Source organism: Polistes canadensis, unplaced genomic scaffold, assembly GCF_001313835.1.
Source record: "Polistes canadensis isolate GaletaPanama2010 unplaced genomic scaffold, ASM131383v1 scaffold_12, whole genome shotgun sequence".
Classification (NCBI taxonomy): Eukaryota; Metazoa; Arthropoda; class Insecta; order Hymenoptera; family Vespidae; genus Polistes; species Polistes canadensis.
In genome coordinates, this window is record NW_014569559.1 from 1,118,486 (window position 1) to 1,141,559 (window position 23,074).

A 23,074-nucleotide genomic window follows, 5' to 3' on the forward strand; every position below is an offset into this window, starting at 1 on the left:
ATATATATATATATATATATATATATATATATATGTGTGTGTATATATATATATATATGTGTATGATACAGATAAATTCTTATAATATTTATATAGTTAAACATTTACCTCTGATTATAAGGGTAATAATATTATTTTTTTATGTCAAGACTCTTATAATAAAGGTACCTTATTAATGATGTACTTCATTTTTTGCAACCACTCTAAAATTTCTCAGTTCCATCAAGTAAACGCGCTATTAATAATGTTTTTTGATACAATATAAGTATTATTCTTTAATATTTTTTTGATGTATTTACTTTGATCTTTTTTTTGTAAGATATATATATAATAATTATACTGTTATTTATAATTCATATTTAGAATCCATTAAAATTGTTTCAACTTGTGCTTCAATATATTTTGGTTATTTTGTTATTCGATAAATTTATATTATTATAGACTTAAGTATTTAGACGGATTCAAATATTTCTATTTCATATATTATCTACATTTGTGAAATGAAAATATTAATAGTTAAAAAATATCAATTGTATAAGCACGTACATATTATACATGTATATTATTGTATAAAATAATACACATCAATAATTAATTGTCTTAAAAATCATATTGACAAATAAGTAATATTGTAAAATGATTTAGTCAAATCTATGATAATAATACTTATATAGATCAAAAAGCATCAATCATTGCTACAACTTCTGTACATCATTCTTCTATAACCACCTTACCAATTAAATCAAAATAATACTTCACCTCAGGAAGTATTCAAATAATGAAATGATTTTGTTTGTTATTTATGAATTAAGCAATTGTTTGTGTCACTCCAGTTTAAAATTTAGGCACTACCACCCTTAACAACAACAATTACCAAATGATCCTCTTTTAAACCTTCTTCGCTTAAACTAGGACACGTACGCTTCAGGAGCTCTGTAGAAAAAGCACATGGTGGAAATGCATAGAGTACTCCAGTTCCTTCTGTATCTTTGTTTAAAAGTGATATAACACCTGCTGCCTCTTTTTGCTTTAAATATGAAACCAAATTACGAAGTGGTCTAGTTTGAACATTAGCATCATCGTTTGTAATAGCTCCGCTTGATCCAGCAAGACCAAGAAATATCGCGTGTGAACTAGAAGTTTGTATTCTTTTAGATACATCATCTAACTTTGGTTGATCGAGACGAAGGCGCTGTGTTATTCTAAGCATATGTTTACCCTCCTCATCTTTCATAAGAGCATCTATTATTTCAGTATCTCCATCTGTAAGATGAAATTTAGCTGGAAATAGTGAATTCTTTAATATTAATGCACCTTGCCAAACTGCAATAGATTTTCGTGCAACTTCCGGTAAAGTACGAGACGTTGAGAGCATTCCTGTACGAGTATTTTCCGAATCTGAATCTGAATCCATTTGTCTTCTACGTGGTGATCTAGATCTTGATCGATCTACACCAGGTTCTCGTGACATTGATCTTCTTATACGAGAAGCTTCATATTCTAGATCTGGAAGTGGTCTACGACTGGACCAATCTGCTTCATCACGGAGATAACCATCTGGAACAGTACCACGGTAACCGCCTCTGCCACCGCCTCTTCTTTCGTGCCATGGTGCACTTCCTCGTCCCCGAAAACCTCTTGGTCCATAACCAAATTCAGTTTCAGGACCGTAAGGATCATATGGTGATTCATAGTCTACCAAACGTGGTCGAAACTCAGCATTGTCTTCTGGATATGATCTAGGCTTAAAACCAAAACCAGGAGTTACATCTGCAAAATCAACTCTTAATCTTCGTTCTGGACCACCGAGAGGAAAACCACGCATCTCTTTTACAGCAGCTTGTGCTGCATCAATAGAGTCATAAAGGATATATGCATTACTTTCGCTTTTAAGATAATCAATTTTTTTAATGGCTCCAAATCTGTCAAACTCTCTTTCTAATTGAGGTACTGAAGTCCAAGGACCCAAACCACCAACCCATATTCGTGTTGTGGGAGTTGCCTTACCATATCCTATCTTGCACTGAAACTTTCCTATATACTGCCCAGAAAGTTCAACTTTGCATCTATGAGCCATATCTAATGTCTGGAATCGGACGAAAGCATATGCATTTCCTGTTCCTGGCGGTGGTCTTTTGATATCAATATCATCAACAACACCGTATTTACTAAAGATTCTACGTAATTCATCCTCAGTTATATTAATTTCCAAATTACCAGCAAAAAGAGTCCTAGTTGCAAGAGGGTCATCTTCTGGAGAAACGTGATGGAGATAATTTGGAAATTTATCTTTCTTGTTTTCAACTCGTTCAAATCCATGAACAGGATGACGAAGCATCATATGTCTAGGTGGACCATAATGATGAGGAGGACCAGGATGTACATGAGGTGGTCCGTGATGAATCGGTGGCCTAACAAATTCGTGGTGAGGCGGTGGTATTGTTTCTCTTCTCATTTCACGATGGGGTGGTAAACCTACAGGAGGCCCATATACACGTTCATATCGATCTAATGGTCTATGTCTATCTGTTGGACCTGGAGATCTAGCATAATACCGTTCATAATCTGGTGGTGAAACAGATCTTTGCCTACGATACGTATCGGGTCTTTCATAAACTGGCTCTACCAAAGCTACTTTATCATACATTATAATTCGTGGTTTAGCATGTTTCGCATCTCGTGCATCTTCTGAGCTCCTGAAGCACACATAAGCAACGCGTTCATCTAACTCATGAGAAATTCTTATAGAAAAATCACCAAACTTTTTATATTCTCTATACAAAGTATCTTTAATTACTTCATCACTGGCTTTCGGATGAATGGAACTGACACAAAGAACTTTATAACTGTACGGTCGTTCAGGTGGTAAATCTCGAGGTGCACGCAAATATTCGTCGCGATGTGAACTGGACTCTACATAACGCGCATGAGATGACGCTCTTGCTGATGGACTAGGACTTCTTGCACCTCTGCTACGTCGTCGAATACGTTCAGGCGTAATCCGTTCATCACTTGAATCATCATATCTATAAATTGATAAAAATATTATACTAGCTATTACAGACTAGATTAAAAAACATTACAATGATACATGATTCTCACACACACACACACACACATATTTATCTAAAAACAATGATACATAAAATCAATAATGTTCCAATACACAATATATACAATAAATATCTTATTGCACTAAAATTGTATACTTCATATAAATCTAGAAAGTAAATTTTAATTACATAACACCATAATTTAATGTATATTATAAATATTAAATTAATTAAACGATAACGCGAGGACAATGAATAAAAATGATGTTTATATTTGCGAGCATATAAGATAAATGTAACAATGAGTTTACAATGAAATAGATAAATATATAAGATAAATAAATAATACTTACCGCCCCATGGAAGATCGACTTCGTTTCACCCGAGGAGGTGGAGTATCACGACTCGAACTCCTTTTCATGTTGTTGCGGATTTTAACCGTGATTTTATGTCGGTCGTCTCGCGGAATCCCAATCATCAACGCAGTTTAATTATATCGTAGTGAAATAAAGAAGAAGAAATAATATCCACCCGCTAATATCGCGAATAGATAGAACACTTAAATACAAGATTTAAGTATTTTTATCTTTCTATGTATAGAAGTCTACCTTCTTCGCTTGAAAGGATACACAAAATGGCGTTTTGATATCGCCTCACCAATTTCTACGTACTTCCGTCAGCAATATTATAATGTTTAAATATAATAATTATTATAGTTCATTAATATTATTATATCAAATGAATAAAAATTACGAAATAATTTACTAATAATATGACGTCGTCCGGTGAAATTTGAAGTATGTCGAAGTAAGAAAATCCATATGGTTGTTGCAAGTAGTTGCAAATACAGTGTATAGTATGGCATAGAGGACTCTCATTGGTTCACGAATAATACCTTATTTTCATGTAATCGACTATTTCGTAAACGAGATTAAACTCTGTTTTAATAATTCAATAATTAACAATACACGTGCATACATTTTTTCGATCACTATTTACTCCTTTTAAAAACTATTACTTTCTATTTATATATAAAAATACATATTTGACATTTTTAAATATAGTATACAATGTTTTATCGCGCATAGGTAGCGCCAGTGTCTTCAGCGTTTTAAAGTTTAAAGTTCAGTTTCTATGTTGTATAATATATCATTAGCAAAACGTAATTTATTTTTTATTTGTATGTTATTGGTAGAACTGAAGATTTGTTTATATGTTTATCGTTTAAATAAAAAGAATATTAATATATTATTGCAGATGTTTATGAAACTTAGTTTTAATATTTTAGTAAAATGTAAGAAAGTATGCTGTATATATTTTCTTTTGAGGGTGAACAGTAAAGACGAATATCTATACAATATTTGTAGTAAAATTTATAAATTCAAAAACAGATTCCAAAAACACTTCATGATTCACAGTGATCTCAAGCATATTGCTTATTAATTTTATGATAAAACATTTATTTCAATAGATTACAAAAAGAGTGATGAATAAAAGGATGCCAGAACAAACAATTTTACATGCCACGTGTGCAATGCATTGTTCGTATCTCAAAGTGGATTCATTAGTCATTTAAAAGTTCATACAGAAAAAATTAATTATGATTGGAAAATATGCAATAAAGCTTTCCTGAAGAACAAATATTTGAAGCAGCATATTAATTGTGTATTCAATTTATTTAAATTACAAATACTTATATATTACATATACATATATATATGTTTACTTAAAATATATATATATATTTATTTTAAATTATAGCATCAGATTGATAAGCTTGTCACTCTGATCCTGTTGAAAAACTTTCTATTACATTCTAATATATCGTCTGATATCACACGCATTTAATTATACAATAAATCTATTTACAATGGACTTAAAATGATTCTTTGGTATTATAATCGCGAATAATTAAATGTCTTGCAAATGATATTAATTGAATGAATATTTAAAGTCTTTTTGCAAGCACATGAAAATGACGTCGTCTGTTGATTTATAATATTTTGTAGATTCAATTTGATCGAAGAAATAAAAAAACCAACAAGGATAAAGACGGTTGATATAATAAGTTGTTGAATTTCAATAGCGATTAAAAAGACATGGAGAATGAATCGAAGAAAATTATCGGCAGTTTTGTTTTCTTTGTATCGCCATTTCGGAGGAAGCAATGGCCATCCACTCGTTCGTGTTAGACTTAAACCAAGTAAGCCCTAACGAGTATTTACCATTTAAATTAGCATGTTGACAATGACTGAACCACCATCCACCGTGATAATTAGCAGCGCAATCAGTGGAACTAATATCCATGTCTCTGTCCTTAGCACTAAAGGCCATATTGTTCTGATAGGACAATGCGTCGGTTGCATTTCCGGAATAACCGGAAACGTGAAGCTTATAACCGGATTCCTCGGAATCAATATTGAAATATTCGTATTCGGCGTGCCAATGTGTACCGTATATATCCATTAAATCGATTTTCAACCTGCTGCAGTTGTCTCGAGTAAGTCTATGAAGTGCTTCATTGCCTATCCAAAATTCATTAACAGGTGAACCAAAACCTGCTGCGTAATCGTTCCAAGTTCGATCGAATTCAACCATACCGTCGATCCGCCTTGAGATAACAATCCATCCTTTATGACACGAGGCTAGTAACGGTGCACCTGGGCCAGGTGCAAGCAGAGTAAGCCCATCTCTTTCATCACAATTACCTGGTAAGGCATCGACGATCAAACGATACTGATCTTCCACCTGCTCGAGCTCGTGAGTTATGTTGCTTGCTTTTTCTATTGATGACGATAAGTCAAGACGATTGAGGGTATCGTTAAGCGTATCTAAAGATATCTGGTGTCGATCGCTTCTTTCTTGAAGCTTAGAAGCACTAACACTCAAAGCTTGTACAGCTCTTCGAAGATTAGATAATTCTTCTCTGGTCAACGACAATTCAGCTGCCTTTCTCGCAGCATTAATATCCAATCTTGCGATTTCTCTTTTAGTATCCGATCCATTACCATCTACCTTGTCCTCCAATGTCTGCACAGTTTCAAATAATTCGACCATCGTTTCGCTTAATTTACTCGTCGAGGATAATTCTTTGCTGATATTTTTCATACGCGAAAATAATTGTTCCTGAGCCGTCTCCAAATTAGCTATACGTCCGGATAAGTAATCCTGATTTTCATATACCACTCTTTTTTCGATCATTCCACGTTTTCTCGATACTAACGATATTTTATGTTCCAGATTGTTGAGACGTTCCTCGATACGATGCATTAAAGGTTTCGAATAACTATGCCTCCTCCTACTTTCGTGGAATAGAACTTCATTCTTAATCTCATTGTCCTCGCGTGTTTTGTCCTCATGTCGATGGACGGAGAACCGATGGAACTTGTGCTCGCTTGGTGTGTCGCATTTCAATGATTTCAATTCGATTTGCACGGTACCAATCTAAACAAAATAAAACGGAAGAGGAAATTAATTAATGAAATAAAAATAAATAAATATTAATTAATAATTATAAAATATACAAGTGGAGGATAATAAGAAGTCTGGAATGTGTATGAAAAAAGGGACGAATGATAACTGGAAGGTAACCCAACAAAAAAAGGAAGAAAGAAAATAAAGGAATAATACGAAACATCTGCTTTTGTTGAAGGAGCGCAACGAACCACGACATATACCGGGTCCGTGTTGTATTTATGAACATTGGTGGGATGCGAAGGGGGAGGAGGTATCAGGGCCTGTTCGGGGGAGGAGGGCCGATGCTGCCAAACGAATGGAACGCCGGAATGAAGGGGCCCCGATATAGCGAGGAGCCAACGCCGGCAGCTGCCGGCCGGTAAAACGAGAAACAGAAATGGGGAGCCACCGGTTGCCGGCTGTACGACTAACACGGCAGGTGCATCTCTCTTGCATCTCTTTCTTTTTTCTTTTTATTCTTCTTTTTATTATTATTATTTTTTTTCCTTACTGTGTTTTTCCCCCGTTTCTTTATTTTTTTCTTCTCCTTTGGTTGATAACTACTAAACATGTTGATGCGTCAACGTGTATCCCTTTTATGTTTACGCATGCGATAAACGTGTGTGCCCTCCTCGCGGATCATATACTCTCCCCATATATATAAATAGTATGTTCTTTTTTTTTTTTTCAATCTTCAATATTATTACCTGACTGGCGACATCGGCGCAGGTGCGGGACAGTTTGCTGGCACGTTCCTTCACGGCAGTAATGTCGATGCGAATTGTTCCCAGGGCAGCTTCGAACTTGGCAATGCGACCACCAAGATTACGAATACCTCTCCCGACCTCAGCTACGTCACCTTTTAAAAGAGACAATTCGCTTCGCATCCTTGATCGCTCAGCTAATTCTTCGCTAGCATTTCTCGTTCTTAGAACTTCGGCGACTTCGGTTTGCAATTCGGTTACCGCACTACCCAACCATCTCACCCTCAAACGCTCGTTTTTCGCCTCGTTACCGCTTCCGCCTCTCAACTCGGTTACTTCTTTCCTGTAAAGATCGTAACAATAGAATATATTATCAGATTTTACTTTGTTATCAATTCGTTACTTAAAATTTCTTAAATGTTTTATCATTTCTTTTCTCCATTATCTATCTATCTATTTTTATCTTTCTATCTCTGGCGTGTCAAACTAACTACTTGCAAATTATTAATCCGAGCATGTGCATATTGTATTAAATATTTTATTCACAAAAGAATCAAATAGTAATGAGTATAAAAGGTCATATTCCTATCTATAGAAACATTTATTACTGAGAACTTCGTTTTTATTGTTATTTTTGTCTTGCGATTTATACCTAACGATTTATTAAATATTATTTTCCTTTTTTTTTTTTGTTATTTTCCTCTCGTTCTTTTTATATTCTATGCATATACCAGCTTATACTGTCTATGACACCGTTGAAGAAAATAAAAAATCAACGTGTTAAGCTTGCTTGCTCGTTTGCTTTGTTACCGAGTGTTCGTTCTATCGATCGTACGTTGAATTGAAAATAGCTACAATTTCGAAAAAAGAACTGAAATAAAAATAAAAATAAATTCTCACCTCAATAATTCGACTTCTTTCCTGAGTACAATCAACTCGGTATTTTTCTCGATGGCATGCTTCAAACTTTCCTCCAAAGCATTGTAATCCTCCTGACGATGATAAAGAAGTGCGTTAACTTGTTCTTGCAAAGATTTCACTAAATTTTCGAGATTTTCGTTATTCATAGGCACCGTACTAACACCGTTGATAGTCTTCAACATAGAAATTACTAATAAACACAGAGTCAACATATTGTTTCTCGAAATATGTTTCATCGCAAAAACTTTGAAAAGTTTTAAGTCCAATGATATCACTCTCTATATTAATCGTTGATACCAATTACGAAAGTTAGATCTATCATTCGTTAAATGATCGATATCATAGATCACAAAATATAAATTGTATTAAATCTTGTATGATAATCTAATGACAATTATATAAAAAGTAATAAGTGCGTGTTTGTTAAATATTTATGTCATGGACCACAATGTGTATGCGAATCTTGTGTGATAAATAATGAAAACTAAGGACTACGCGTGTCCGTCTTCCTAGACTCTCAAAGACTTACTGGCGTCTCCTCGACGAGGTACGCTTGTGTTATATCCGTTGGCTGGACAAAGGCATTGGGGGATACCGATGTGGAGCAGGTGTTCGCCAACACCAGGCGTCCCAGGTATACATCGTTCTGTCCTCTCGCTTGCCTCTTACTATCGCGCGTGTACATGCTTCTCCTTCTTCTTCTTCTTCTCTTTTCTCCAACACCACCACCACCACCACCACCATCACCACCACTATCAGCAGCAGCACCACCACCACCACCACAACTACCACTACCACCAACCACCAACATCAGCTTCACTCTACCCACCATCTACTACTCTTCCTCTTTTCCATGCTTCGTTTCATTCTGCCCCTGTGCTTTCTAAGGTCAGCTTTACCCTCCTACGTGTGTGCCATACGATTTGCCCTTACGTACTCGAATAACATTATTTAAGTTAATCGTATAATAAATCCTTTGAATATAGAAATACATTTACACCTTCTTTTTTATTTTCTATTTTTAATATTATTACTAAGTGTTCGAATAGTTTCCAGATATATTTGATTTTTTTTCTTCTAATTTTTATTATATACATAATTTTATTATATTTTTCTATATGTGTGTGTGTGTGTGTGTGTGATATTAATCGAAAATATTATTCGATATTTTCTTTCCCTTCATTCTTTTTTTTCTTTTCTCTTTTCTTCTTCTACTTCTTTATTTTGGTCTCCTTTTTATTTTTATTTTTATCTTACTGGCACTTCCACGCGCACGCCACGCGACATCGATGGCCCCCGGTTCGCTCGTGCGGTGGATGCAAGGAGGAAGGGAGAAGATGCACAAGAAAAGAGAAAGAGAAAAAGAAAGAGAGAGAGGAAACAAGCAGCTTCATTATACAGGTAATCGTTTGTGCCGCAGGTAAAATCCAAAAGAAAATTCTACATCTTTTTTAAACTAAAGGTAAAATAATATTTTTAACATTTGCAATAGTTCAATTTTACCTTTATATAAAAATTAAATATATATACAATAAGTAATAAAAATTATTTTTTAATAACATAGAAAACTTATACAAAGAAGCGTAGAAAATGGTTTGTTAAATGAGCCACAAATGATCGCCTACCAACAACGCTGGATGGAATAAATTTGGGCTCGAGAAATTTGGAATAATTCGACTCATTGGATAGAATAATTCGAAAAGTTGGAAGGACAGTGCTAAACTATCATATTACAGAAACGCAACTGTTACATTGGCAAAAGAAAAAAAACTCGGTGTATCTTATATCAAAAATTTAAAAGGTTTCATTGATATAACCGTTACCAAACGAATTAAACATTCCTCTTATACGTGTTTGAACAATTGGTAATATGATCTATTAAACGTAAACGTAGAACATAATGTAAAATAATGAAAGAGTGAGCGAATGAGCAAAAGAAAAAGAGAAGAAGGGTATTATAACCGAGGCACGCTTCAAGGGTTCGATCAAAGAAAATAAGAAGAAAAAGAAGAGAAGGAGAAAAAAAATCTACCCCCAAACGATGAACGAGTTTCTTGTGTCAGAGCCAACTTTACACGTAACTTGGTCCACGTGTATACACATATATATTATATATGTGTGTATAATATGTATACACGTGATTGAAGTTGTGTATAAGAGGAGAATGGATGGATGAACGGCACATACCCGATGCTAAACAGGAATCTTTTGCCACGCGCCGTATGCTTGTTCAACCGTAGGAGATCCCTTCTCCCATATGCTCCCTTCCTACGCCCTTCCTACGCCCAATGGCACACGACAGACTGCAAATGCATCTCTCTTTCTTCGGCATCTCTCACAGGCATCTCTCTATCGGACATCGATGCCCTTATGAAAGCCGGTTCAAGCCGCGACCCGGTTCTATTCCCTTTATACAGATCAACAACACCGTTCTAGATTGGCAGCTGGTAAGCGAGCTTTCGTACAAATCTTATTTTTTTTTCTTATTTTATTTTCTTCACTTTTACCTGTTCTCAAAATATTTCAGATTTTTTCTCTTACATTTTTCTCCAACTTTTTCTAACATTCTTTTCTTCTTTTTTTTCTTATCCTCCTTCGATGATATTAAACTCTCGGTTCATCCCTCTTAAATAATATTTTATTCAATCGTTTTACAATTTTTCTACACAGACTGTTTGTTTGTTTGTTTATTTATTCCTTTTTTTTAAGGGGTAGTTTTCACATTTCCTTTCTTTTAATTTTTTAATAATTAATCGTTCTTTTTATTATTCTTTACATATATAATTTTTTGTTTGTTTAAGTGCGAATTTGAGATTCACATATCGTATATATATATATAATATAATTCGTTCTCCTAAATTTCTATCACGAATTTAACAACCTATACATATTACATGTTACTGCGTTTTCGTATTACACGAGCTCTTTTGTTTAGGGAAAATGTTAGGTTTTTATTTTCTTACAAAAATTCATATATTGACTAATAACAATATATATTTAAAAACAATTCACGTTCCGCGTACGGGTTTGTCTTTTTAATTTTATTTTAGTTTATTTAATTTGTTTTTTTGTTTTGTTAATTTTATTTTTAACGTTAATATTTAATATGTACGTACGTAATGCATGTATTTATGTGTGTATGTGTGTATCTATACGAGCGAAACGTAACGTTCGATACAATTTGTTATTTTTTAATTGCGAAAATGATCGTTTATACGCGTTCGATAATATATTTTGTTCTTTATTTCTTTCTGTTTTTTGTATTTTATTTTTTTGTTAACAGATCTCTCTAAATACGAAAAAAATCATAATTTTTCTTATTCACGAATAATATCATTCTATACGATCTCTTCTTAAGTAACACGAATGAATCATCTCGGCGTGTATGAACGACAAATGTTTTGTATTCATTTGAAAATACATATTTTGTTTCTGCTGCCTTTAATTTGTTCGATTATTTAGTTGACACTTGGACATGCATATAAATGATTTTAAGATATTGATCATTTTCCAATGAGATGATTCCTGAGACAACGTGCTTCACCGATTATTATCATTAATATTATTATTATTATTATTATTATTATTACTATTATTATTATTTTATATTAATATACTTTGTTAATTCGAATTTTCTTTTAAATATTTTGTTTTCGTTCTCTAAAAATTAATAAACTATCTTCGTTGATAAACAAAAGAGCATTTATTATATAACTTAATAATAATTCTTTTAATCTCCTACAAATATATACGTATAATATATTATTAATTATGAATCATTTTTTTTTAATTAAAATTCATTTCAAAAGCACGTGCATAGACACCCAGAGTTATGAACTTTTTTAGTGCACGTTCGTACGAGTGTGTTGCCTGTCGCCAGAGGCAAAATTCGTGGATTTATCATTTGGATTTATATTTTTTTCGTTTCCTTTCTTTTATATTTTATCACGTACGAGAGTATTATTATAATAACGAAATATCTCGTTTCTCAGATATTTCTTAAACAATATTTCAATCGAAGAAGAAAGAAAAAAATATAATAATAATAATAATATACAAATATACAATTCAACGTAATAATATAAACTTGAGCTCTATCTGCAATAATTTATTATCACGAATTTGTTATTCGATCGATTGTTCAGTAAAAGGAAGCGCTTAGATTGATCTAATTAATTTAATTAAAAATTGTTCTTTTTAAATCAGAGCTTCCGGAAGTGTGGGTAGCGATCCCCATACGAGGTCGCGTAATTAAATTTGGAAGTAACAGAAATTTCAGTAAGAATACAAAATTATTACAAATAATTTGGGTGATCGCCAAGTGGACAAAATTTGAGAAGCCCTGTTTTAAACAACAGTTTTTGTGATAGACGAGTCTGATCCTTCTTTTCTGTCATTAATTATTTCAAAAAATCTTTCTTCGTGGTTTGTGCTCGCGTCGACGAAATTATGTACATCGTGCAATAAATATGTTTTTTCTCTTAACAAATGATGATTAATAATTAATCATTCGCAAAAAATCTCGATGCACCGATCTTCGCACTATTTGTTTAAATAATAAAAAATAAAAATTAAAAAATGGCACTAAAGAATAATCCTGATCGACCATTATTCTGTACACTCAACTCTCTTATAAAACGGTACTCTGAAAACACAGTTTTTATATAGCACGCATAGCACAATTTGTAAACAACAAAAAGTGAAAAATCGTATTAGAAGAAAGTTGAGTAAATACATATGATCGTTTAGTACTCTTTTTTTAAGTTAACAGCTATTAACGGCTACGTTTAATCGCGTTCGTTGAAATCTCCTAGTATCTTAAAAACACAAACTTCATTTTATCGCTAAATGCTATATCTATCGACATAGGAGTATGGGTATTTGTATGTATGTGTGTCTATGATTTAATCGTTAGTCACCTCGCATGAAATTATAAATTAATTGGCAAGTCCCGATCAAAAAGATCATTCAACAAAAAAGAAAAAAAAATTAATAATAATAGTAATAAATTGAATAAAACAAAGTGTATATATATATATATATATATCGTTGTAACACTTATCTTAAGTTTGTGCTGATCCATAGGTTCCGGTTGGTGGTCGATACAATTTTGGAAAAGTTAATATCTGTAGACTGTTGAACGCGTATTTTCGTACCCCGATATTCTTCCACGTGTTTTCTCGTCGGCATCCTTCGCTAGAATGAGATAAATAAAGTACAATTATAAAATATTATACGAATTCGATAAACAAAGAAGTATTTATATTATTATATTTACCTTCGCATACAATCGAGTGCTCTCGTAAATTCATGCTCGGCTAAATGATATTCCGTTGAGAGTATGTTTACCTGTTCTAACGTGATCGACATGCCAGTCCGATCTTTGGCACTTTTGCAACTGGTAAATCTCAAGCCACGCATTCGTCGACATATTTGCGACGATAATTGCAATATCTCGACGTTTTTATTGACTTTAGCGTGAACGGCCGTTTTTAAATTTAACATCATGTCCGCCAATGTATGACTCAATGCAGATTTTGTACCAACTATAAAATAATTTATTTATCAATGAGTTCATCATCACAATTGTTAATTAAATCGATATTCCTCTTTGAACTTATTAACAAATAAATTACAAACACATCTCAATGTGTAGATGCACTTACGCCGTGTAGATGCTGGTTCCGTAGGCAAATTGAGTTTTCTAAATCTCAAATAATATTCGTTCAGTCTATCAAAATTATCAATATTACTTTTTTCTTGAGGTTTAGTAGTACCAAGACTTTCAGCCAATGATGCCATTTCGTTAATACCTATATTGAAGAATACAGGTGTAACGTTGAAGGATAAAGTTTGTCTGGAAGAAGGTACTAATGGCAACAACGAATATATAGCATCTGGTACTGGAAGTATCACCGTTAACGCAGTTCGAGAACCAACTACGCAAGGTAGTGGAAGTTGAAAGCCTTCGATTCTGTACAAAATATAAAAGAACATTTTTCATTTAGTTTTAAATGAAACAGTTTAAAAAAGAAATAAGATATATAATGATTGTTTTTGGTTGTTAGAAGTATCATTTATACCTAGGCTGAATACCACGTCTAGATAAAGTAAATGTAACGGTATGCATATCCTCAACAGCAACTGCCATATCTCCCCACATATCAATTTCATCGCCGTAATAACTTAAAAGTCCCTCGAAAGAAACTAGAGGTCCGAGTGTCGTTAAAATTAATAGAAACATTGGATCAGGCCTTTGACACCACAATTTTGCCATAATACTAGACACTAACGATGTTAGCTGAAAATAATTAGAATAATATATCATTTATTGTTGATGTATGAGGGTTTAAAAAGAAAAATAATAATAATATGTTGATTAATAAACTTACTGCCTGACTAAAGCAAACGTCCCGTCTATATCTGACATTACAAGCACGTTGAGCCGTCTTGGCATCTTCTTGAACACGGAATACCGAATGCGTGAGCCTCGCAGTTTTAAGAAGCCCATCCATAGCCTGGCGCAGCTTTTTCATACTTGGTCTAAGCTCACTCGTCCAGTCTACGATCGATGCAAAGTCTAGACCTTCGATAAACTTGTTCCTCTGTCCAGAATTACTTTTAATCACTCTTGTCATTGAGTCAACAGCTTGGCACACTTTATCGGAAGACGTATTACAATAAATATCAGTAGTCCCTAATAAAGTTACACATTGTACGTTGCTTAGAAGAAAACTTTCTTTTGCGACTAATAAGAAGAAGGTATTTAATAAATACCAATTAGATTGCGCGCGCGCGTGATAATACAATATATTTTTAAAATAACTAACTTTGATATTCTTACATGATGAGATTTATGAAGAGGATATGCATATGTATGATGTGTGCATGTAGAGCTAATAATAATAAATATTGAAAAATAATGATATATATATATATATATATATATATATATGTATGTTTATATATATATATAAAGTGAATATGAATGAGTATATATATTCGTACTAGTTTGAATTTCTTTACCTTCTTTGGCTTTGGAGAAAGCTGGGGTCGACTTTTCCATCCCTTGGGGACTTGGTTGCTGTCGAGAGACGGAGTTGTGTGAATTGTCCAGCAACTTACTTGATTCTTCGCTCTGCAACGCATTCTTAGGCTGAATTGTCACAACACTTGAATTGTTTCGATTGTTCGACAGACATCCCTTGAGACTCTGTGATCGTCCTAAACTATTTTTGTTACGTAAACGTACAGCTGGACTGCTGCATCTACCGCAAAGGAATTTGACTTTTGATACCAGGCACATCACACTCGCTTCAATGTTTAGCTGTGTGAGATCCCAGGGTTCCGGCTCGTCCGTCGGTTTATAATAATTTGCAGACGGAGAGTTACACATTTTTTTCATGTCCAAGAAACGTTTGCCTTTATCAGTATCCTTTTTGATGTCATATTTTTCTTCATCGTCGTCGTTATTATTGCTTACCTCATGATTGCCATTTTCCCTGGCTTCCGTTTCCTTTATATCCTGATCATTTTCTACTTCTGGAAATATAACGAAGTCTTCTTTGTTTTCACCTTCTTGCGTAGTAGTAGTAGTAGTAGTAGTAGTAGTAGTAGTTGTAGTAGTGGTAGTAGTAGCAGTAGTAATAGATGCACTCGAAGTAGTAATACCAGCAGCAGTAGTAGTAATGGTAGTGGTAGTAGTAGTAGAAGAAAAATTAATTGCAGTTGTAGTAATAATAGTAGTATTATCGGAGTTGTCGCAATTAATACTATTTTTAAATGCCAAAGATGCATAATTTCTTTTGGTATTTTCTTCAGCCCAGGTATCTTGCATACACTCTGGGGTATCAGGTGTTACGAAATCATCAAAATCAGGACTCTTTAGGTCAAAATTAAGTTGTTGCGTGATTCGTTTAAATGGAGATAAGGATTGATTAACTTTGAAGTCTAGTAAAGAACTATCTTCATTAGTTTCTTCTTGAACCTTAGCTACCTTATGCTCTTCTAGAAAAGTTAATGCTTCTTCCACAAGTCCTGGATCCCAAAGACTTAACAATATTCTTGTCTTTGTTATCATATCTTCGCAGATTGGTATCATACCACTGGTTTGCTTTCGTTTAGCAAGTTCCATTAAAGAACGCATTGCTTCCACAACATCTCTTCTTAATTGTTTGATAGCTTGAATGGCGTCATGTGCCATTATTATCTTTGACGTTCCTTGATACAATTGATTACCTCGTGTTGGAGATTCTTTAAGTGCTTGTACAAGTCTGAAATATATACTTTATTTATATATTTTATTTTAATATAATTAGGATTGAAATATTGATAATAGTGTACCTTATTAGTCCACCATTTTTACTCTTATGAGAATGTGCAGTAAATGCACCAACACTGACAAAATCGTAAAATCCACATTTATTCAGCGTATCATTATGAACCCACATTCTTTGAAGGTGTAAATTTAAAGGTGCAAATTCCAAAGTTCGATCATTTCTTCGAGATGATTGCTTGAAATAACTTCCTGCGCGTGAACGAAGATTAATTTATTAATAAATAATTGGATACAACGACGAAATATGAATTATTTTAATTACCTTCAAAATCAGCTAAATTCTCCTTGGCTTGTGAATATAAATGTAACAGATGAAGATGGCGATCAAGTAATGCAACTTGTTTTGTATGCCATGGTTCCCTTAATTCACCCATACCAGCTACTTCTTGAAGTAATTCTTTCTCCTCTTGTATCCAAATTCCACTGTAATCATTCACATTTGTTATTATCGATTAAGAGAGATCTAGTGTATCCAAAAGAAAGTAACACTTACAGTAAATGTTGCGGAAATTGGAAACATAATTTACTTTCTGCCATAATTTCATGCACACATATGTCTCCACCCAATCCTGAATGAAACCTATGCATAGTAAAAAATTATATATATAAAATCGTTTAGAAAATATTTATTAAAAGTATGTATTGTAAATTAAGTTATAAATTTACAATTTTTGTTGTAATATTACGCACCTATACGTTTGAATGAATGGATTGGCAAACAATAATTTCAATTGTCCTTGATGCGGAAGCTTTATTTTAGTTCCTAATCTCGGAGGTAACGATTGCGACCGTCTGTGCGATAAAACCTGCAACTCCAAGATAAATAAATTTAATTATTATTTTGTTTTCGAATTAAAGTTGCAGATATATGTAGAATTAGTAATTTGTTAGATTATTAAAGTTCGAAAAAAAAATAATCACTACCTAATAGATTATTAAATATCTTTTGTAAAAATTATTTGTAGACACTTATCCAAGCTACCTGCTGATTGTTTGTACTTGGAATATTTCTAGAAGGTGTACTTTCTGTACTGTTTCCTTTATCTTCGGCTTCCAGATTCCATACATTAATAGTCAAAAACCCAACAGTAGTCGTTTTAGCAGATTTTAATGGTATTCTCAATCTAGGAGTATCTTGGATCGCGTTGAAGGTTACTATTGAACTTCCTATTGGTGTTGCTGTTTGACTTACTCTTTCTCTTACATCGTAGGCTGTTATTCGTACTTTCGTATCAGAGCTAAGACCGTCACTTGCTCTAAAGCTTACAGTTGTTAAAAATCCAGGGTTGCTACTTCGCTGTAAAAGTGATGAACAAATAGCAAACAAATCTATCTTTTAAAATTTGATAGAGAAATAAAAATGTTTACTTCTACAACTTCTGTTCGTGCATATTTGATCCACGTCTTCGAACGCTTCAATAGAACGTCTACTTCCAAAACAGGATTAGGAGGTCGGCCGTGTCCATCGCATAGAAGATTATCGCATGCTAGTGATACCTCGCACATTGGTATTTCTGCAGGATCTAAAAGATAATTATTGCAATAAATAAATATTTCTATTTTTTTCACACGATATTCATCAAAGTCAATTTCAACCTGTAAAAATCCCACGTTGCAACCTGAGCATATGTATATCAGTATCAGTTTTGTGACCACTGAAAGCTTCAATGCGTTCTCTTAATGCTAAAAGTTGACTTCTCATGCATTCATAGCTAGCTAATTGCAATGCTTGCAACCAGCTATCTCGTTCCTCAGCAGTATTAGCTCCCAATTGTTGAAACAACCCACCATCAAATACTAAAAGAAATTTTTACAATGTACTTATTTGTCTTATTTATAAAAATAATATAATATTGAGTTGATAAAAAATCTTACCTATGCTGAATCCATATGGAATTTGATTTGTCGGTTGATCCAATCGGACACAGCACTGTTCCAAAATAATAACTCCAAGAGGTTCTGACCACTGTTCTCGAGATTTGAAATAAAATAGAAGGTTTCCTCTTAATCTGCACCATCGTTCTAGACTTACTGTGAAACAAATCATAGAAAATATATATATAATTAATTTCTCATATGTTTGACACAACATGTTGTTTTTATAATTAAAACAATTATTCTTGCAAGAAAGCACTTTTCTGGGTGACACTTAGCTAGATAGTTAAGACTTATAATTAATATTTCATAATTGTCAAGACAGTACAAATGAATTCTATTTCATTTTAAAACATTGATTCATATTCATCAACGCACACCTCTCTAAGAGCTTTCTCATACGAATATTGTAAATTTGGTGTTATCAAAAGACACACAAATATTTCAACAGTTACAGTACAGTATATTTGTTTTTATGTGAAGAAGCATTTGTGTTAGAATATTAAAGCCTACTCTCTACCGTCTTATGTGAGTAGAATTAAATTATAACCCACTCTAAATAATTATCATATAGTATATAAAAAAAATAACAGTGGAGCATATTAGTTAAATTTATAATAATGTTCGATTAAATAGTTGCTTAAATATAATAGGTGTAATAGCGAGGAAAATGAAAAAATATAATCTTTAGCAAACCAACTGTATCACTCATGCTTTTACTAAATACATGCAAGAAGATCATGTTTCTTCTAATAAGCTTTGTAAGCATGATTTCTATTTACGACATGCATTGGTTGCTACAAATGAAGAATTAAAAATTATTAAAGCAAAATATATGAAACTAATTACGTTACTTGAACACTTTGATCTAATGTAATATTTCTAAATATATTTGGATATATCAATAGGGGAGAATAGAATAAAAGAAACACAAAATGAATTTACAAATTAGAATGGCCAAATTATTGTGCAATTTTTCTTTTTTAATACCAATTATCAAAGGTATCAATATTGTAGACTATACTTGGGAATATTAGTTAGACGAGAGAGAGGTATGTTATGATAGATGATTGTGATACATAATGGTAAAATGCACTCGAATGTACCTTTACTCGTGCTGGCTGTAACGCAACTGAGGTCTCGTAGAGTCTTATGTGTTTTCCCTTTTTGTCTTTTGTTCTCAAGATTTTTACCTGTACCTGGAAATTGTATGGAGGTACTGGTAATCATTAATCAAAGATCTAAGTATACATACATATGTATCTGTGTGTATTTCATATGTTAAATGCATAACATAAATCTACTTCTGCTTTTAGGGATACGTAAGTGCTCAGGATTAATTTATTGTATGAACCAAAATAGATATCGTTCTATTTTTAATATACAAGTTTTACAACTTGAATGGATAAGAAATCATTTTGTCGATGATTGTTAAATCTGAAATATTTAATAACTTGTACAACCCTAAGTTAAGAGAATAATGAATGGAATTTTTGGTTAAGAATGAATTTTACAATGAGCTCTGGTGTTATCATTTTATGTTAGTAAAATACCATATGCGAGTAATTAATGACATTGCATACTAGTTCCTAGAAATTATATATATTTATTTTATATTAAATCTTTTTTACTCGAAAAGTTGCTCTACAGTTTAAGTCGAAACAATTTTATACAATCTTAATTAAACAATTATGTCAGCAGCCGATCATTTGGAAATATTAAATGTTAACACGCATAGAGTTGAAGTTCTCAATTTTTCTATAAATGAATGTTTCAAAGCATTATTTTCTAGTAGGATTAGTGCATTGAAATTTCTTTTTTATTATTTTTATCTTTTTTATGATGTAAAAAAAAATAGTGAAAAGATAAATGGCTATTATATTCCTAAAAATAAAATACTATTATTATTATTGACAGATGTACCATAATAGAGAATACAGTAAATTTTTGTATATAAATTATATTGGTAATAGAATAATAAATTATTTTCAGCAAGTTTTTTAAATGTAATACATGCATTTATTATCTAGGGGAAAATAATACTCTAGGAAAATTTCTAAGGACTACAATATCTGAAATTATGAAAAATACATTATTAAATATATAATATATATATATATATATTACAAGAATAATAATAATTCTAAAATATATATATTCATTTGTCACACATTGCAAGCATATTTTTAAGCATATTTTCTTGGTTTATTTTCAAAATCATTACATTACATCCATTCAAAATAATTGACCAAGAACAAGAAACTGGTAATTGCTATGAAATGATAAATTTACAACAAATAGTATGCGATATTGTTCATGCTTGATAATAGTATATATATATATAAATATATATATTTATAAAATAAATGGATAACAATGAATTAATGCATAATAATTATATAAATATCTATAGAAATGTTAACTAGAATAATCAATAGTAAATTTTGGTATCAACTCATACACTGCGCATATGATATAACATCAACGATTATTATTATCGTATAATATAAAATAGACTTATTATTAAACGAAAATGATATATTTTTTATATCGCTCAGATTAATTTGTATGCCTACGATGACTTATACATATATGTCTATATATATATGTATAATAATTAAGTTAAGGGACAGAAATCATGCACATCTCTATATGCTAGAATATAGAGTTGCAGGACATTGCAATATGCGCATAACAATAATGGTAATGTTGAAAAAAATATATGCGAAGACTCACTCTCAGTTCTGCGAAAAAATCCTTCCTGACGTTCACGAACATACAAAACACCTTCCTTTTCAAATTTTTGAGATGGCTGAGTTGCCAGGGTTAATAATTCTTGTTTGTTGAACCTCATTTTAAATTATCTTTTCACATGCATATTGGGTCACAGCTTGCTCAATTCACTTCTCTGCAAAGTTCTGAAATTCATATAATACAAATATCTTTATTTAAATGAACATCATTTATTTTCTAAATAATAATATAATAATTGTAATGTAATTGATGTTTTAAATGGAACATTTGATTTTGACTTATCATTTAACCAATTATTATTCTGATTTAATGCAAGAAATTTAAATATATAACCTATTGACTTGTATACGGTCTGCGTATGAAAATTACACAATGTATTAAATATAAGAAATTATGCAGCGACAACATACATTATGTGTCAATAACATTATTTCTATTTAACCAATAAAAGTATTAAATAATATATAAATAAATGATATGTGAAAAAATAATAAAACACAAGAAAGTTGGTGAATTTGAATATGAAAGAAAGATTGGAAATTTATATAGAAAAGAGGGGTTAATGCAAAATGTTAATTTAACAGAAATATATTTACCTGATTGATTGTGATAATTTTTGATGGATGTTCTTCGTTCGATGGGACAAACGAAGTATGCCAATACTGTAAGAATTTCCAACATTTTGATTTTATATATAAGAATCACTTTCTATCCGAATCCGATTGCAGGAATATTTTATGGAACAAACGTAATACAATTTAAGTTTCATGATAAAAGACAATAAGTGAGATAGGAATATAATAAATTATGACTTTGATTGAATCATCGATTACAATAAAATCGATTAATATCTATTAGAATAAATACATTTGAAAACTAAACATAAAAATGATCGAAACGTCAAACCAATAGACACCATGTTCGTGTACCATTAACTATTTTTAGTAACGATGGGTACTAACGTCAGTTGTTTTACACAGGGGGGCCACAATTACGGAACTAAGATAAAGATTTTTCTCTTGTAATTTTTAACAAAATACTATCTATCAATTTATTATTAATACGAATGTAAACACTTTTTGTTTTTTTGTTTTAAATAATATCATACGAACAAATGTTTCATGTGATATAAATCAACAAACAAAAATAATGAATGTTAAATAATTATTAATTAACTAGCTATGTAATAATAATACGTGCAATGATCGATAAAAATTCTAAGAAAATTATTCACCCACGTGATATTTCAACATTTTTCAAAATGACATATTCAATACTATCCTATGACGTATAACCCAGGAAGGCTTCTGGATTTTCCTATACAGGCATGTACGAAGTTTGCCTATCAATGGGGACATTATACAAGGCGTAGTTCCAAAATTTTGCGTAGGATGTCAGGACAAGTCGTATCGGCGGATATAATTGCTGATATCAAAGAATACAGAGGTTAAGTTAAACTCTAGATGGCACTGCAAGTCATGTCCGTGGATGCACTTGCAGGTATGCAACGACGCATACGTAGTAGTTACGTTGAACGCTAGATGGCGATGTAAGTATTACAATCGATTATTGTAAATCGATACTAATGAAATTCAAAAAAGAAAATTCAAATATTTATTCGAAATAATTGATATGCGTTTAATAAAATAATTCAATAATATCATAATATCAGTTACGAAGTAAGGTTTATGAAACTTAAAAATCGTGTCTTATAAAAATCATGTTTTTTTTTTAATTAATTATGAATAAATAGAAAAAATACCAATATAGTTTCGTTTAGATAATAATTGAATTTGATAGCAATGTTTGTTTTTTAATGTTGAATCCAGATCAATCTTTCGCGATTATTTAACAACTTTATTCGGGATCCTTAATACGGGAGAGTAAAGTTTGGGAGAAGTTGTTCTCGTGTTCTCAAACGGAATAAGAGGCGTTTGGATTTTACGATCGTTTCTCGGTGCAACTCGTCGACG

General features: G+C 32.1%; 3 protein-coding genes and 1 long non-coding RNA gene across 10 annotated transcripts; 1 reads left to right on the forward strand and 3 right to left on the reverse strand.

Moving 5' to 3' along the window:
* Positions 1-598: 598 nt before the first annotated feature.
* LOC106793286 (putative RNA-binding protein 15) lies at positions 599-3,892 on the reverse strand. Its single transcript, XM_014760091.1, has 2 exons — positions 3,407-3,892; positions 599-3,026 (listed from the first exon to the last, which is right to left on the reverse strand). Exons 1-2 carry the CDS (start codon positions 3,529-3,531, stop codon positions 842-844), a joined length of 2,310 nt encoding a protein of 769 aa, XP_014615577.1. The 5' UTR covers positions 3,532-3,892; the 3' UTR covers positions 599-841.
* An 892-nt stretch (positions 3,893-4,784) lies between these two features.
* LOC106793229 (protein scabrous-like) lies at positions 4,785-9,131 on the reverse strand. 2 transcript variants are annotated; one of them, XM_014760007.1, is made up of 4 exons: positions 8,664-9,131; positions 8,114-8,307; positions 7,217-7,556; positions 4,785-6,497 (listed from the first exon to the last, which is right to left on the reverse strand). In XM_014760007.1, the coding sequence occupies exons 1-4, from the start codon at positions 8,964-8,966 to the stop codon at positions 5,175-5,177; spliced, it is 2,160 nt and encodes a 719-aa protein (XP_014615493.1). In that variant the 5' UTR covers positions 8,967-9,131; the 3' UTR covers positions 4,785-5,174. The 2 variants fall into 2 exon arrangements, with proteins under 2 accessions (XP_014615493.1, XP_014615494.1); XM_014760008.1 differs by having other exon boundaries at positions 4,792-6,497; positions 8,114-8,205.
* LOC106793230 lies at positions 6,519-13,123 on the forward strand. Of its 3 annotated transcripts, XR_001382391.1 has the most exons (5): positions 6,519-6,639; positions 6,706-6,948; positions 8,648-8,768; positions 9,458-9,535; positions 9,699-13,123. It is a non-coding gene; the product is annotated as an uncharacterized LOC106793230 (long non-coding RNA). The 3 variants fall into 3 exon arrangements; XR_001382390.1 differs by having other exon boundaries at positions 6,519-6,948; positions 9,458-9,596; XR_001382389.1 differs by having other exon boundaries at positions 6,519-6,948.
* On the reverse strand, positions 11,206-22,032 carry LOC106793228 (type I inositol 3,4-bisphosphate 4-phosphatase). Of its 4 annotated transcripts, none has more exons than XM_014760005.1 (17): positions 21,698-22,032; positions 21,084-21,265; positions 19,454-19,546; positions 18,348-18,503; positions 18,069-18,269; positions 17,841-17,995; positions 17,455-17,769; positions 17,163-17,278; positions 16,966-17,052; positions 16,735-16,895; positions 16,478-16,661; positions 15,161-16,407; positions 14,527-14,792; positions 14,218-14,435; positions 13,801-14,108; positions 13,413-13,680; positions 11,206-13,330 (listed from the first exon to the last, which is right to left on the reverse strand). In XM_014760005.1, exons 2-17 carry the CDS (start codon positions 21,199-21,201, stop codon positions 13,198-13,200), a joined length of 4,026 nt encoding a protein of 1,341 aa, XP_014615491.1. In that variant the 5' UTR covers positions 21,202-21,265; positions 21,698-22,032; the 3' UTR covers positions 11,206-13,197. The 4 variants fall into 4 exon arrangements, with proteins under 4 accessions (XP_014615491.1, XP_014615490.1, XP_014615489.1 ...); XM_014760004.1 differs by having other exon boundaries at positions 13,198-13,330; positions 14,527-14,831; XM_014760003.1 differs by having other exon boundaries at positions 13,198-13,330; positions 14,527-14,831; positions 17,163-17,284.
* Positions 22,033-23,074: the final 1,042 nt, after the last annotated feature.

Bases quoted from the DNA above. Each gene is read 5' to 3' on its own strand.
- LOC106793286 (XM_014760091.1), bottom strand. From the start codon at position 3,531: ATGATTGGGATTCCGCGAGACGACCGACATAAAATCACGGTTAAAATC. The intron at 3,027-3,406 runs GTAAGTATTATT...ATCAATTTATAG, and splicing joins AGTCGATCTTCCATGGGGCG to ATATGATGATTCAAGTGATG.
- LOC106793228 (XM_014760002.1), bottom strand. From the start codon at position 21,201: ATGAGGTTCAACAAACAAGAATTATTAACCCTGGCAACTCAGCCATCT. The intron at 17,288-17,454 runs GTAGCTTGGATA...TTATTTATCTTG, and splicing joins CAAGTACAAACAATCAGCAG to GAGTTGCAGGTTTTATCGCA. The intron at 14,109-14,217 runs GTATAAATGATA...TATTTTGTACAG, and splicing joins AGACGTGGTATTCAGCCTAG to AATCGAAGGCTTTCAACTTC.
- LOC106793229 (XM_014760007.1), bottom strand. From the start codon at position 8,966: ATGGTGGGTAGAGTGAAGCTGATGTTGGTGGTTGGTGGTAGTGGTAGT. The intron at 7,557-8,113 runs GTGAGAATTTAT...CGATCTTTACAG, and splicing joins AAAGAAGTCGAATTATTGAG to GAAAGAAGTAACCGAGTTGA. The intron at 6,498-7,216 runs GTAATAATATTG...TATTTTGTTTAG, and splicing joins GCGCCGATGTCGCCAGTCAG to ATTGGTACCGTGCAAATCGA.